Source organism: Narcine bancroftii, chromosome 7, assembly GCF_036971445.1.
Source record: "Narcine bancroftii isolate sNarBan1 chromosome 7, sNarBan1.hap1, whole genome shotgun sequence".
NCBI lineage: Eukaryota > Metazoa > Chordata > Chondrichthyes > Torpediniformes > Narcinidae > Narcine > Narcine bancroftii.
The window spans coordinates 25644747-25660360 of NC_091475.1; the positions used below are offsets into that span (position 1 = coordinate 25644747).

At 41.9% G+C, this 15614-nt stretch overlaps 1 protein-coding gene across 7 annotated transcripts in view; it reads left to right on the forward strand.

Moving 5' to 3' along the window:
* The window catches only part of LOC138738609 (1,4-alpha-glucan-branching enzyme-like), a 269596-nt gene that overhangs the window by 85368 nt on the left and 168614 nt on the right, over positions 1-15614 (forward strand). For 6 of the 7 annotated variants that reach the window (XM_069889167.1, XM_069889171.1, XM_069889172.1 and 3 more), the window contains exon 3: positions 13784-13899. The exons of the other annotated variant lie outside the window; for it this stretch is intronic. In XM_069889167.1, coding sequence (XP_069745268.1) covers positions 13784-13899 — 116 coding nt within the window. The remainder of the gene's footprint in view (positions 1-13783; positions 13900-15614) is intronic. 7 annotated transcript variants of the gene reach the window in all.

The following is a 15614-nucleotide window of genomic DNA, read 5'->3' on the forward strand; positions in this document are numbered from 1 at the left end:
AAGTATAAAAGATAAGAAAAAAAACAACGAAGTATCTTGGATTTCAAAGAGAGGGAGATGTCATGCAGATCAACTCATCAATTTTAACACTAACATATAGAAGAGAATTCTGCAGGGCAAGAGGGAAATAAAGGATATCACTACCAATTTAATCCTATTATTTGCATATGAGGGCAGCAAATTTGTAAAAACATTGAATATTTATTTCTTAGATTGTAAGTAATTTTTTCCAAAGGGATACAGCTTTGAATTTTAGCATGCCATCTTGGCAATGTTAAAGATATATCTGATTTCCAAGTAATTGCAATACATTTTCTCACAACTGCTAATGCTGATTTAACAAATTTCAATTGATAATTTCAATTTAGGAGTTGTAACTTCAATATTTCCTAAAAAACAGATTTGGATTTAATGGAAAAACAACTCCTGTAACTTGTAAAAAAAATTACTTATAGACACCCAAAAGAGTCTTATATTTGGACAAGATCATGTTGAATGTATGAAAGATCCTATAACCTCACCACATCCAAAACATTGATCTGATAAACTGATTTCAATCTATTCAACTTCTGTGATGTAAGATATAATTGATGTAAAAAATAGTCTTGTGCTAATCTATACCATGCATTAATAATATTAATCATAAAACCTCTACAAAAATTTTTCATATTTGTTGATCCATCATAATATTAAAATCTGTTTCCCATCTCTGCCGAGATCTATACAATCCTAATTTAAGAGTTCCTACTTGTAATAATGAATATATCAAAGAAAAAATTTTTTTTTTGGCATTCCCAGTCCTAATAAGAAGTTCTACATCAGTAGGCAAAAACATTGCTGGCCCTAATTTATCTCTCAAATATGCCCTTAATTGAAAATAACAAAAGGAGTATTACGTGGTATATCATATTTGTTCAAACAACATTAATTATCCTCTTTCATAGCAGTCTTCCACATTAACAATCCCTTTATGATACCATATATTTAAGAAATGATTATCTCTCAAAAAAACCAAAAGAGGATTAATCAATGGCATTTTAGGTGATAAAGACCCTACACCAATATCTTGATTCATTTTATTCCAAACATTAAGTAAATAGTGGTGTGTCTTTATCAGCAACCAACAATTTCAATTCCCACTTAGATATAAATTCTTCTGATTTATTTTCTTAAATTTTGTTCAGTTCAATATTAACCCATGCCTGTTTACATTTTCAAAGAAAAAAGAAAGCAATCTCATCTGTGTCACTCAATAATGATTCTTAAAGTTAGGAAGCTATAGTCCTCCTAATTCATACTTCCACATTAACTTCTCTTTAGAAACTCTTGCCATTTTACCTTTCCAAAGAAATTCCGTTATTTGTTTGTTTAATTCTTGAAAAATATTTTGAGGTATTTAACATTGGTAACTGAAAAAGATATTGTATGCTTGGAAATACATTCATCTTTATACAATTCACACTTCCAACTAAATATATGCATTTTTAAAAAATCTTCCTCAATCTTTTTAAGTCAGTACAAATAATTCAATGTATATAAATTCTTCAAATTATTATCCATATGTATTCCGAAATATTTGATACCTTCCTTTGGCCATTTAAACTGACATTGGGTATGGTCACCTGCAGTCAAAGGCATAATTTCACTTTTATCTCTATTTATTTTATAACCCAAAACTTTCCCATATTCTTCCAGTTGGGTATACAGTCTTTGTAAAAATGACTCAGGTTCAGTCAGATATATTAAAACAGCATCTGCAAGTATACTGATTTTATGTTCCTGTTGCTCTCCCCTTAAGCCCTTAATTTGTAAATCCGAATGAATCATCTGGGCAAATGGTTCTGTAGGTGACAAGAGGCATCCTTGTCTACTTGATCTTGTTAAATTAAATGGCATAGATACCTGTCCATTCGTTACTAATTTAGCTTTAGGACAATTAAATAATGCTTTAACCAGATTTTAAAAATTTAATCCAAATCCAAACTTTTCTAATACCTTGAACAAAAAAATCTATCAAATGCCTTTTCTGCATCTAAAGCCACTCCAACACTCAGATCACCTCTTTTTTGCGCACAATGAAATATGCTAAGCAATCTTGCTACATTTTCCAAAGATTATATTTTTTTTAACAAACCCTGTCTGATCCATATTAATTAATTTGGGTAACAAATTATTCATTCTATTTGCCAAAATTTTATAATCTACATTTAACAATGAAATAGGTCTATAAATGAAGGGTCTCTATCTGTTTTAGGAATCACAGTAATTATTGCCATTGAAAATTATCCTGGAAGAGTAGAAGTCTATGAAGCTTGAACCAATACTTGCATAAGTATGGAAATTAATAAATCCTTAAATTCTTTGTAAAATTCAGATGGGAAACCATCTTCTGCTTGAGATTTATTGCTATGTAAAGAGTTAATTGCTTCTCTTCCTTCTGCTTCAGTAAAGTAAACAGTTCAAGGAGTTTCAAGAGGATTGCTCATTGTGTTCCCTCACTGTTGAATGGATCCCTTGGAGTTAGAGCTTGACGTTATCTGGGATAATTAAAATTCCAGAAGATAATTGATTGAATTGAACTGCATTCCAACAGATTCTTCATGAAGTCCTTTTATTGCCCTTCCTTGAAGTTTGTGGAAATTTGTATTCAATTAATATCACAAAAATATTAAGGTTGTAATTGAGTTGTCCATAAGGTTAATTTTGCCACCAAAATCTCTTGTCCTAAATTCACAGAGTGGACTTAAATCAGGGACAATTGGATTCCAATGTAGCTTGTGGAATTCTTCCCTAGATTTTCATACTTTGGCTTGCCATCCAGGCACAAAGATGGGACTTAACCTGTGGGGAAAAGTGGCATGAACTGTTCTCTCCATACTCCATGTCAACTTGTTCATGCAGTAACTTGATCCGTTCTTTATTTATGAGATCATTTTCAAACTTGACCTGAGTTAAAGTGTATCTTCCTTTGAAGTTTACTATGAAGCCCAACTTTTGCATTGAAGCCAAAGCAGTGAAATCCAATTTTTTATTACTGGTCTAATTGGTCAAAAATAGTCCAATTCCTTTACTTGTCTCAATCCAGAGATCCATAACTCATGATCTTAAAGGCCTTTCTGTATAGATGCACTTCCATCTCACTGCTCAATGACATGATGTTGCAGATTTATGGAGATTCTTGGTCTCCATCAACTGCAGAGTGTGAACATTAGATTTCTACTTTTCCCTTATCTGAATGGAATTTCTCTTAATTTGGTGCAACATGATGTTTTCAGCTCTATGCATCAGCTATTTGAATTGGAAATTTCCATCCCTCACCTTGTAATTGGTGGATTTGTTATCCTTGCACCATTAAGAAAACTGCTGAGAAATAGCTTTTTTAATTTGTCTGTATGCAAGAAGCAGATTTATAATATGCACGTTTATAACTCAGAGGGTGAATGAGCTACCAGAGGAGGTGGTGGATGTGGGTTCAATTATAACATTTAAGGGAAGATTAGATGTTAATATGGATGGGAGGGGTATGGAGGGTGATGCTCTAAGTGCAGATTGATGGGACAAGATGAAATAAATAGTTTGGCATGAACTAGATGGACTGAAGGGCTTATTTTTCTTGTGTAATGTATGGTTCTGTGCAGAAACCGATTGTTGCAGCCACAATACTTGGGTGGTGATTTGTTTGATGGGACAGATTAGGCAGGATGAGAGGTAGTGCTCTCGAGAGAAACAATAGTGAAAGGCTTGAATTTCTTCAACAAAATACCGCAGGAGAACTGAGAGGCTGAAGTAGTTAAGTTCCTGGTCCAAATGGAATGCACTCAGGCTTCAGAAAGAAATGGTGGAAATTTTAGTGGATGTATTTGAGTTAATTCACCAATATTTAATACCGAGATGAGGAGGAAATGGTTCCCCAGAGAGCAAAGAATTGTTAGGATTCTCTGTTCCATGAAGCAATGGAGACTGCCTCATTGAAATTATTTAAGATCTTTGCATGGTAGAGGAATAAGGGGTTCTGGGGTAAAGGCTGGAACCGAGTCCATAGCCAGATTCACCCAAGACCTTACTGAATGGCAGAGCAGGTTCAAAAGTCCAGGTGGCCAACTCCTGCTCCTATCTCTTCTATTCATATGTCTTAACATATATAACATATAACAATTATAGCATGGAAGCAGGCCAATTTGGTCCTTCTAGTCTGCACTGATCCATCACCTTTTCTCAAGCCTCCTGTTCCTTAACTCTCTGTCCCCATTGCCTCATAAACCACCCCCCCCCCCCACTCCACCCCAAGCTGTCCAATCCTTCTTCTCCCTTGTCTTCCATTGCTTGTCCAGAGCTCGTGGTTTCCATCACAGCGATGTTTGTGGGCTGCAGCACCCAGAGAAGGTTCAGCCAGCACTGCCCTTTAGTGGTCCTTGTGGACTGATGTATTCTTTATGTTTTCAATTATGCAGAGTGCTTATCTTTGCAGGAATGATGCGGAGAGTAATTATAATTTTAAATTCTAGCAGGCAGATTGTTGAACTTTGGATATGATCTTTATGTAGCAGTGCTCTGCAGGATTTGCCTCATCTGCACTTCCCTATTCTGCCAGCTGGCATTGTGAAGTTGCAACCAGTTTTTCAATGTTGGCCTTTTCAGCATTCCTTTTCTGCCATCATCTCACAAACTTCTCTTCCTCTTCCAAGCCCCTGTTCTCTCATTCTCAACCCCAAAACTCAGCGTCCCTATCATCCTGATTGATTCCCTTCCCCACCTCCCTTTATTGACTCCCTCACCCCACTCCCCAACGTCACTCTGCCAGCCCCTCTCTCCATTCCACTCCTTCCTTTCCCAGTCATTCCTTCCCTTTCTTGTAAGAAGCACCTTCCTCATCTTGCAACCCCATAACTAAACAATTCACATAGAGGTTAGTGCAATACTATTTCAACACCAGTGACCTGGGTTCAAATCCACCGCTGTCTGTAAGGATCTGTATGTTCTCCCCATACCTGTGAGGATTTCCACCGGGTGCTCCAGTTTCCTCCAATCCTCAAAAGAATTTCAAGGTTTATTAGTCACATAAGTGTAATTGGGCAGCATGGGGTTATGGGCCAGAGGGCCTGTTACCATGCTATATCTCTAAATTTTAAAACATTTGAAAAGGCCATTGGAGTTTGTATTGGGATTGCTGAATGAAATGCCCTGATCAGATCGAGCCTTCCACAATTTGTTCTGCCATTTTTATTTTTTATATTGATTGTAAAACTATCGAGTATAAGACGAATGTATGCAAAGAGAATGGACCATTGAATGAAACAAAGTAGATTTTAGGTTCCCTGTCGATGAGAAAGGTAATGCATTACAGACATGTCAGTGTAATGGAAAGATTGATTAATGGTTGTTCTTCTATCAGTAAAGCACAGAGGCAGATGTGATCCTTCCTCCTTCATCCTGTGTCATTTTCTTGTCTCATCCATCCATCCCTGCCCCAACTCTTTCCCTCCTTGGACAGAATTTCACAGTGCATCACACCCTGAGCCCCTGTCAAAAGTACAGACATTGTGTCACATCGTGACTGAATGTTTCTCACCACAGCTATACAAGGCATTGGTGAGCCCACATTTGGAATCATGTATGCAGTTGTGGTCACCCAGCTGGAGGAAGGATGTCATTAAAATGGGAAGGGGGAAGTAAGATTCACGAGAATGTTGGCAGGACTGGAGGGCTTGAGTTATGGGAAGAGACTGTATAGGCTAGGGCCTTTCTCCATGGAGCATAAGAGGCTGAGGGGGAACCTTGTAAAATCAGGAGGGGCTTCAATAAGGAGAATGATGACAGTCTTTTCCCCAGAGTAAGGAAACAAAATGGCACAGACTAAAGGTGAGAGGGAAAGGATTTAAAAGGGACCCAAGGGGCAACTTTTTCCACACACAGGGTGTTTGTTTTGGAGCAGGCTGGCAGATATGGAGAGGGAACTTTTGGACAATGATGGGTGTCACAGTTTTCTCCAGCTGGCATGACTAGTTATGATTGGCCTTGGAGGGAGCTCAGGGCAGATTCTCTGCAGGTTTACCACAGTTCCACAGTTGAATTGTGAGATGAGGTTAAATTTTAACTTGCATTTCCAGAAACACATTTTATCCTGAATGCTTCAATATACCCAACTGGATCAGGTGCAAACAGAAGAGTTTCAGTTTGATTTGGGCCAAAGGGTCTCTTCCTGGTCTGTATATGTTCTTTATAAACACTTGACAGGTCAGTCAGCACCTGTGGTCAGAAATACAGTCACCATTTCATGTCCAAGCTCTGTTTTGGAACTGCAGGCCGATCACGTGTCGTCATGGCTTTATCAAGGGCCAATCCTGTCAGAATGAACTGAATTTTTTGGAGGAGGTAGCAAAGTGTATTAATGAGGACAGAGTAAATGTGATTGATATGGACTTCACTGAGGCCTTGGACAATATCCCGCATGGCAGACTAGAACCATAAAACATTACAGCACAGAAAACAGGCTATTCAGCCCCTCTTGTCTGTGCCGACCATTATCTCACTAGTCCCACTGACTTGCTCCCATTCCATAACCCCCCCCAGACCTCTCCCATCCATGTATCTATTCAATTTATTCTTAAAACACAAGATCAAGCCCGCGTTTGCCACATCAGATGGCAGCATATTCCACACTCCCACCATTCTCTGAGTGAAGAAGTTCGCCCTAATTTTCCCCCTTAACTTTCCCATTTCAATTTAAAACTGTGACCTTTCACATTTATCTCCCTCAATCTAAGTGGAAAAAGCCTATTCGCATTTATTCTGTCTATACCTTTCATAATCTTGTAAACCTCTATCAAATCTCCCCTCATTCTTCTTCACTATTTAATCTTTCCCTGTAACTCAACTCCTGAAGACCTGGCAACATCCTAGTAAATCTTCTCTGCACTCTTTGAATCTTATGGATACCCTTCCTGTAGTTAGGTGCCCAGAACTGCACACATTAGTCCACATTTGGCCTAACCAATGTCTTAACCAACTTCAACATAACATCCCAACTGCTATACTCAATACTTTGATTTATGAAGGCTAAGATGCCAAAAGCTTTTTTACAACCCTGTCCACATGCGATGCCACCTTCAGGGAACAATGTATCTATTCCCAGATCTCTCTGCTCCTCCACACTCCTCAGTGTCATATCATTTGCTGTTTATGTCCTACCTTGGTTTGCTCTTCCAAAATGCATCACCTCACACTTATCGGCATTAAACTCCACACTATCCACAACACTACCAACCTTCGTGTCATCAGCAAATTTACTAACCCATCCCTCCACTTCCTCATCCAGGTCAGTTATAAAAATCACCAAGAGTAAGGGTCCCAGAACAGATGCCTGAGGAACACCATTGGTCACTGATCTCCATGCAGAATATGACCTGTCTCCAGCTGTTCTTTGCCTTCTGTGGGCAGCCAGTTCCAGATCCACAAAGCAATGTCCCCTTGGATCCCATGCCTTCTTACTTTCTCAATAAGCCTTGCATGGGGTATCTTATCAAATGCCTTACCAAAATCCATAGATGCTACATCTTCTGCTCTTCCTTCTTCAGTGTGTTTAGGCACATCCTCCAAAAAATTCAATCAGGCTCGTAAGGCATGACCTGCCCTTGACAAAGCCTTGCTGACTATTCCTAATCATATATTCCTCTTCAAATGTTCATAAATCCTGCCTCTCAGGATATTCTCCATCAACTTACCAACCACTGAAGTAAGACTCACTGGTCTATAATTTCCTGGGCTATCTCTACTCCCTTTCTTAAATAAAGGGACAGCATTCATAATCCTCTGGAACCTCTGCTGTCCCCATTGATGATTCAAAGATCAATGCCAGAGGTTCAGCAATCTCCTCCCTCACCTCCCACAGTAGCTTGGGGTACATCTCATCCAGTCCTGGTGGCATATCCAACTTGAAGCTTTCCAAAATCTCCAGCACGTCCTCTCTCATAATATCTACATGCTCAAGGTTTTCAGTCTGTTGCAAGTCATCACTACAATCATCAAAATCCTTTTCCATAGTGAAAACTGAAGTATAGTATTCATTAAGTAACTCTGCTATTTCCTCCAGTTCCATACACACTGTTGCACTTGAAAGGTCCTATTTTGGTGCCAATTTGAAAGCGAGGTTGGGATGACATGACTCCACCTGCTTCATTCTGAAGCTGGTTTTACTTATTTTGCTTCACTGGGCTGACATCTCATTTCTCACCATCTGGTGCTGCTCTTGTATAGCCGTGCTATAAACAGTACAAATACTTTCCTGACAGAGGAAACCAGCACTTTGGGCTGAATGGCTGTTTTTGCTTTTTTTTGGATTTTTTTTAACGTCATCATTCCTTCTCCTGTGAAGGTAACTCATCAAGCAGCCTTGCAATGTATTGGCAAAGAGAGCCAGCTTCAGAGGGAGGTATCAAGCTTCAATACCATATATACTCGTGTTATAGTCGATCCCCCCTCTTTTTGGCCCAGCCGCCTGCCCACTGGAGCTCCTGACACCCCAGCTGTGGACTTACTTCTTGGCCTCAGCCACCCGCCCGCTGGAGCTCCCGACACCCTGACCACAGACTTCCCACCTGGTCCCAACCACCCACCCTTCTGACTTCCTGATGCCTCAAATGACATAGGTACTCACTGTGGTTAAAAGTAGTATTGCATGCAATCGTTGACCCACTAAATTTTTCCCTAAAAATTGGTCCACAAAATTTAACAAATCCACATGTATATCTGGCACTTATTCCCTTGGCAGCCATCTTAGGGAGGGAATCGGTGGCAGGAGGTGCTCCATCACATTGCAAACTGCAGGGCTGTATGCCCCTTGTGAAAAGAAAACTGTTCTGACAAACATGGGTGAAAAGTCTTGTCATAAATGTCCCTGGAGATTTGGAGTGCTGTTTCCTTTAAGATCCATGTACTGATTCCACACTCGCCATGGTCAAATTGATTTAATGGAAGTAATGTTCTTTTCCTCAATCCTGATGAGTGCTGTGTTTTTGTAAATCCATCTTCATCATGTGAACAGTTTTCGCTGCACAGTTGCTGTAATTTTGGAAAATTGCTGTAGCAGCTCAAATTGTAGTCAGATCTGTTTTCTTTAGGGGTGGTGGTGGGGGTTAGCACTGGTGGGACAAAGCAGAAACTCAGCTCACAATGATCTTTCAATACACAGAATCAGATATTACCTTGGAAACACTTGCAAGTGGAGTTGCAATGTAATTAGAGGTGTGAAGGTATCATGCATATATGGGTTGGTGTTATTGGAGTTTAGGAAGATAAGGGGGATCTTATCAACATATAACATTATGAAAGGAACTTACTACAGAAGCAGGGAGGCTGTTTCCACTGGTCAGTGAAACTAGAACTGGGGGACACAGCCTCAAGATTCTGGGGTGCTCTCCCAGAGAGCAGTGAATCTGTGAAATTCAGTAGAGGCGGCTTCATTAAATAGATTTAAGATGCAAATAGCTAGGTTTTTGAATTATAGTGGGATTGAGGGAAGCAGACGGATAGGTGGAGCCAAGTCCATGGCCAGATCAGCCGTGATCTTATTGAATGGCGGAGCAGGCTCGATTACCCAGACAGACTACTCCTGCTCCTGTTTATTATGTTCTTGTGTACAAGAAAGGGCTAATACAGTTTTTTGCCCTTGTGTACAATCCTCTTCCAGGTGGGGAAAGGATTTCCAGCAAAGGATTAACGTGGAATTGGTAAATGCTGCGGACACGTACTGCAGGTGCTTGACTCTCGAGGAAACACTGAGAAGCTGGAAGGATTCTGTGGGTCAGATAGTATACGCGCAGAGAAACAAGTCCCTGCAACTGCTCTATGTGTATTAATGATGTACCGTTGGAGGAGAATGATGTGAATTTTATTCCCCTTCCATTTGTGCTTCCATGGTTCAGTCAGGGTCACACAACACAGAACAACACAGACTGACCTTTCACTTTATTCATACTCTTCATAATATGAAAATATCTGGTCACCTCATTACAGGAAGAATGTGGAAGCAATGGAGAAGGTGCAGAGGGGATTTACCAAGATGTTACTTGGATTGAAAAATAAGTCTTATAAAGCATGGTTAGCAGAGCTGGGGCTTCTTTCTTTGGAGCATAGAAGGATAAGAGGATATTATGAGAGGCATTGATAGTGTGGAAGCCAGTGCTTGTTTCTCAGGGCCGGAATAGCAAACACCAGAGGACATGAATACAAAGTGAAGGGAGGGAAGTTTAGGGGAGACCACAAGGGTAATTTTTTTTACACAAAGAATTGTGGGTGCCTAGAATACCTTGCCAAGGATGGTGATGGAGGCGGAAACATTCGTGGCACTTAAGAGACTCTTAGACAGGCACATGGATGAAAGAAAAATAGAGGGTTACAGGGTAGTGAGGTTTTTAAGAAATTTATGGGTCGGCACAACATCAAGGCCAAAGGGCCTGTACTGTGCTGTAGTGTTCTATGTTCTCTATAATTGGGAGCCATTGGATTGGAGCTTGTCTCCTGAGATATTGAACAAGAAAGGGAAGTGTCAAAAATTGCCTGTGAATTTCAGACCGGGTTGAGGTTAGGAGCAAAGTTAATGAAATTTACAAGTTGTGCGCGGGTGCAGGAAGCAGCCCTAATACAGTCATCAATGTAATGGAGAAAGAATTGAGGTGGTGTTGGGGTGGATGAGGAACAAAGATGGTCTTTTTCCCAGGCTAGATGATTCTTGAACTAGAGGGTGTTAAGGTGCAAGGGGAACTTGAGAAACAACATTTTCTGTGTCTGGAACGAGCTGCCAGAGGAAATTGCACAAACAGGCATAACAGCATTTAAAAGATAATAGGGCAGAAAGGGCTTTGAAGGACATGGGCCAAATGCAAGCCCACAATGACAACGTGTTTAGCATGGATGAATTGGGCTGAAAAACCTGTTTTATTGTGTATGACTAATTCCATGACTGTGTCTCTTCACTGCACTTTGGAAGGTTAAATGTTTGGGAAAGTTAATGGTCAAACTTTTTCAACTAGCCATTCTCAACAGAGGCCCTGTCATCCCCCTGGAGGCTACAGCCATTTAATTAAAACCCTTGTTTTCTTTTTGCCTCATGTAACATAATATTTTTAATGTTGTTATGTAGCCGATAGGAGAGAAGTTTGGGGGGATTCCATCCATACCTGCTGCTTTGCCACTTTTCAGTTGTTCGATTGCCTTATATGTCTCATCCGGGGTGGGAACCTCATCCAGCTCTAGCCTTAGGGGCTGTTGAGGGAGCTGGAGCAGGGCGGAATCTTGGACTGAGCGGTTGGCACTGAAAAGAGATTGGAAGTGTTCTGACCATCGGTTGAGGATGGAGATCTTGTCGCTGAGGAGGACTTTGCCGTCTGAGCTGCGCAGCGGGCTTTGGACTTGGGGTGAGGGGCCGTACACAGCCTTTAGAGCCTCGTAGAAACCCCTGAAGTCCCCAATGTCCGCGCTGAGCTGGGTTCGTTTGGCGAGGCTAGTCCACCACTCATTTTGGATCTCCCGGAGTTTGCGCTGAAGATGGCTGCATGCGCGACGGAAGGCTTGTTTCTTCTCTGGACAGGACGGCTTTGTAAGGTGAGCCTGGTGGGCAGAAGTCTGGAAGGCTGGCGGCAAAACTCTGCATGCCAAACTGCATGAGTTTTTCAAGCTTTGTTGGGACCAAGGTAAACTGCCTCAGGATCTTCGTGATGCCACCATCATCACCCTGTACAAAAACAAAGGCAAGAAATCAGACTGCTCAAACTACAGGGGAATCACGTTGCTCTCCATTGCAGGCAAAATCTTCGCTAGGATTCTACTAAATAGAATAATACCTAGTGTCGCCGAGAATATTCTCCCAGAATCACAGTGCGGCTTTCGCGCAAACAGAGGAACCACTGACATGGTCTTTGCCCTCAGACAGCTCCAAGAAAAGTGCAGAGAACAAAACAAAGGACTCTACATCACCTTTGTTGACCTCACCAAAGCCTTCGACACCGTGAGCAGGAAAGGGCTTTGGCAAATACTAGAGCGCATCGGATGTCCCCCAAAGTTCCTCAACATGATTATCCAACTGCACGAAAACCAACAAGGTCGGGTCAGATACAGCAATGAGCTCTCTGAACCCTTCTCCATTAACAATGGCGTGAAGCAAGGCTGTGTTCTCGCACCAACCCTCTTTTCAATCTTCTTCAGCATGATGCTGAACCAAGCCATGAAAGACCCCAACAATGAAGACGCTGTTTACATCCGGTACCGCACGGATGGCAGTCTCTTCAATCTGAGGCGCCTGCAAGCTCACACCAAGACACAAGAGAAACTTGTCCGTGAACTACTCTTTGCAGATGATGCCGCTTTAGTTGCCCATTCAGAGCCAGCTATTCAGCGCTTGACGTCCTGCTTTGCGGAAACTGCCAAAATGTTTGGCCTGGAAGTCAGCCTGAAGAAAACTGAGGTCCTCCATCAGCCAGCTCCCCACCATGTCTACCAGCCCCCCCACATCTCCATCGGGCACACAAAACTCAAAACGGTCAACCAGTTTACCTATCTCGGCTGCACCATTTCATCAGATGCAAGGATCGACAATGAGATAGACAACAGACTCGCCAAGGCAAATAGCGCCTTTGGAAGACTACACAAAAGAGTCTGGAAAAACAACCAACTGAAAAACCTCACAAAGATAAGCGTATACAGAGCCGTTGTCATACCCACACTCCTGTTCGGCTCCGAATCATGGGTCCTCTACCGGCACCACCTACGGCTCCTAGAACGCTTCCACCAGCGTTGTCTCCGCTCCATCCTCAACATCCATTGGAGCGCTTACACCCCTAACGTCGAAGTACTCGAGATGGCAGAGGTCGACAGCATCGAGTCCACGCTGCTGAAGATCCAGCTGCGCTGGATGGGTCACATCTCCAGAATGGAGGACCATCGCCTTCCCAAGATCGTGTTATATGGCGAGCTCTCCACTGGCCACCGTGACAGAGGTGCACCAAAGAAAAGGTACAAGGACTGCCGAAAGAAATCTCTTGGTGCCTGCCACATTAACCACCGCCAGTGGGCTGATAACGCCTCAAACCGTGCATCTTGGCGCCTCACAGTTTGGCGAGCAGCAACCTCCTTTGAAGAAGACCGCAGAGCCCACCTCACTGACAAAAGGCAAAGGAGGAAAAACCCAACACCCAACCCCAACCAACCAATTTTCCCTTGCAACCGCTGCAATCGTGTCTGCCTGTCCCGCATCGGACTTGTCAGCCACAAACGAGCCTGTAGCTGACGTGGACTTTTTACCCCCTCCATAAATCTTCGTCCGCGAAGCCTAGCCAAAGAAAAAAAAAGGAGAGAAGTACAGAAGAAGCCACAACTTGACTGGCTCACAGGGAAGAGGGGCCATAAACTTCGAGCAGTGTCCTTGCGGGGGTGGAAGAAAAGGTTAAAAATGGTTGTTTTAGACTCAAGAGCATTGTTGTTCAAAGGTATCTGTGAATTCAGAATCCTATCCTCCTGAGAGTAAAGACGGTAAAGAAGGATCATGGGATGCTTGGCTGCATTGGGTGGGACATAGTGTATAAAAGTAAAGAGATCATGTTACAGCAATAAAAAAAAGTTGGTTCGGACACACGTGGAATATTGTGTGCATTTCTGGTCACCCCATTTCAGAAATGATATGGAAGCTTTGGAAAGGGGACAGGAGAGGTTTACCATGGTGTTACCTGCCTCAATAATCATTCACAAGTAACAAGCAGGATGCGATTGTTATACTCTTGTCTTTTTCCTCCAGATAATTGGGATGTTTCTTCACATCATTACAAATTGTTGCCCTATGGAAAATGGGAGCTGTACATCCCCCCCAAAGCTGATGGTTCATCCCCTATACCGCACGGATCCAAGCTAAAGGTGAGCTTCTAACATGACTGACGTTTTAGTGAGGACTCGTGGTGTCCTCAGTAATTTGGTTGCTCTGTGAACCCTCTCCTGAGAAATTATCTTTTTCCCAGAGATTCCTGGGGACAAGGGTAAGTAATCTCAGAAAAAGATACATGTACTGTGCAATCAATTTCTGTTGGGCAGTGTTAACAAGTTATCCAGTGGTGCTTGATTTGTCCCAGAGGTCTGCTCTCCAGTTGTTGAGGATTGATGATGTTCAGTGAGTCCTTGCAGGTCACTGGAAGTAAAGGTGGTGCACATCTGAATTCCTGCACTCCCTTTGTAGCATCATTTGAAGAAGCAGGGGTTCTTGGTGGGGTAAGATATTCATGAAAACTTCAAAACCTTGCAGATGAGATGATATGAGAGGTTATTATCATATAGATCAGTACAATGTACAGAAGCACCAAAGTTCTTCCTGGTTGCAGCCACACAGATGCATCAACTGCAAAGGTATAAATTGTTACCACGATATGCCAAGAAAGAAAAAGATGATAAATATCAAGGGATTCACAGATGACTAATAAATACTCATAGTTGCATTTAGTGCAAGAAAAAATGTGATGTTTCATTTGTGTTGGTAAATTTTTTGGTGGTCCCACAGTAGTTTTTGGTGAGGGTAGAATCAGAATTTATTGTTATGAACAAGTCATGAAATTTGGTGTTTTGTGGCAGCATCACAGTGCAAACGTTCATATTATAACCATCTTACAACATTACTATATAAAAAAAATAATAATAGTGTACTAAAGATAAGGCAGTGCCTTTGGTTCAATAATTATTGAGGAATCTGTTGACAGCAGGGAAGAAGCTGTCCTTGTGCCGTTGAGTGCTTGTCTTTAGGTTCTTGTACTTTTTTCCCGATGGCAGGAGAGGGAAGAGGTTATGGCCTGGGGGGTGGGAGTCTTTGAGGATAGAAGCTGCTTTTTTAAGATATCACCTCGATGGAGAGAAATCTGGTGCCTGTGATGTCACCGCTTGAGTTCATTTTTGTCCTGAGAGTGGGTGCCTCCGTATCAGGCAGTGATGTAACCAGCCAGAATGCTCTCCACAGTACACCAGTAGAAGTTTTCGAGAGTTTTCAGTGACATACCGAATCTCTTCAGACACCTTACAAAGTATAGCCACTGGCGCGCCTTCTTTGTGATTGCATTAACATGGAGGCTCCAAGATACATCCTTACAGATGTTGACACCCAGAAATTTGAAGTTCTTGTCCCTCTCCACTACTGAGCCCTCGATGAGGACTGGGTTGTGTTTCCTTGACTTCCTTCTGAAGTCCACAATTATCTCCTTGGTTTTGCTAACATTAAGCGCAAGGTTGTTGTTGTCGTTACACCATTCATCGAGCTGATCTAACTCCCTCCTGTACGCTTCCTCATTGCCATTTGTGATGTTGCTGACTTGTATTGTGGGAAAGAAACTGTTCTTGAACCGAGAGGTGCTAGTCTTCATGCTTCTGTAAGTTCAGCCCAAAGGTAACAGTGAGAAGAGGTTGTGACTAGGGTAATGGGGGGTCCTTTATGATGTTGTAAAAACAACAAAATGCTAGAGAAACTCAGCTAGTCTACTCAACATCTATAGAAGTCAAAAATATTTTGCCAACATTTCAGGCCTGAGCCGTTCTTCAAGGAAAATTCAGAAAAGGCAGGAGCAGGATGTCTCAGAAAGTCGAAGAATTCAAAC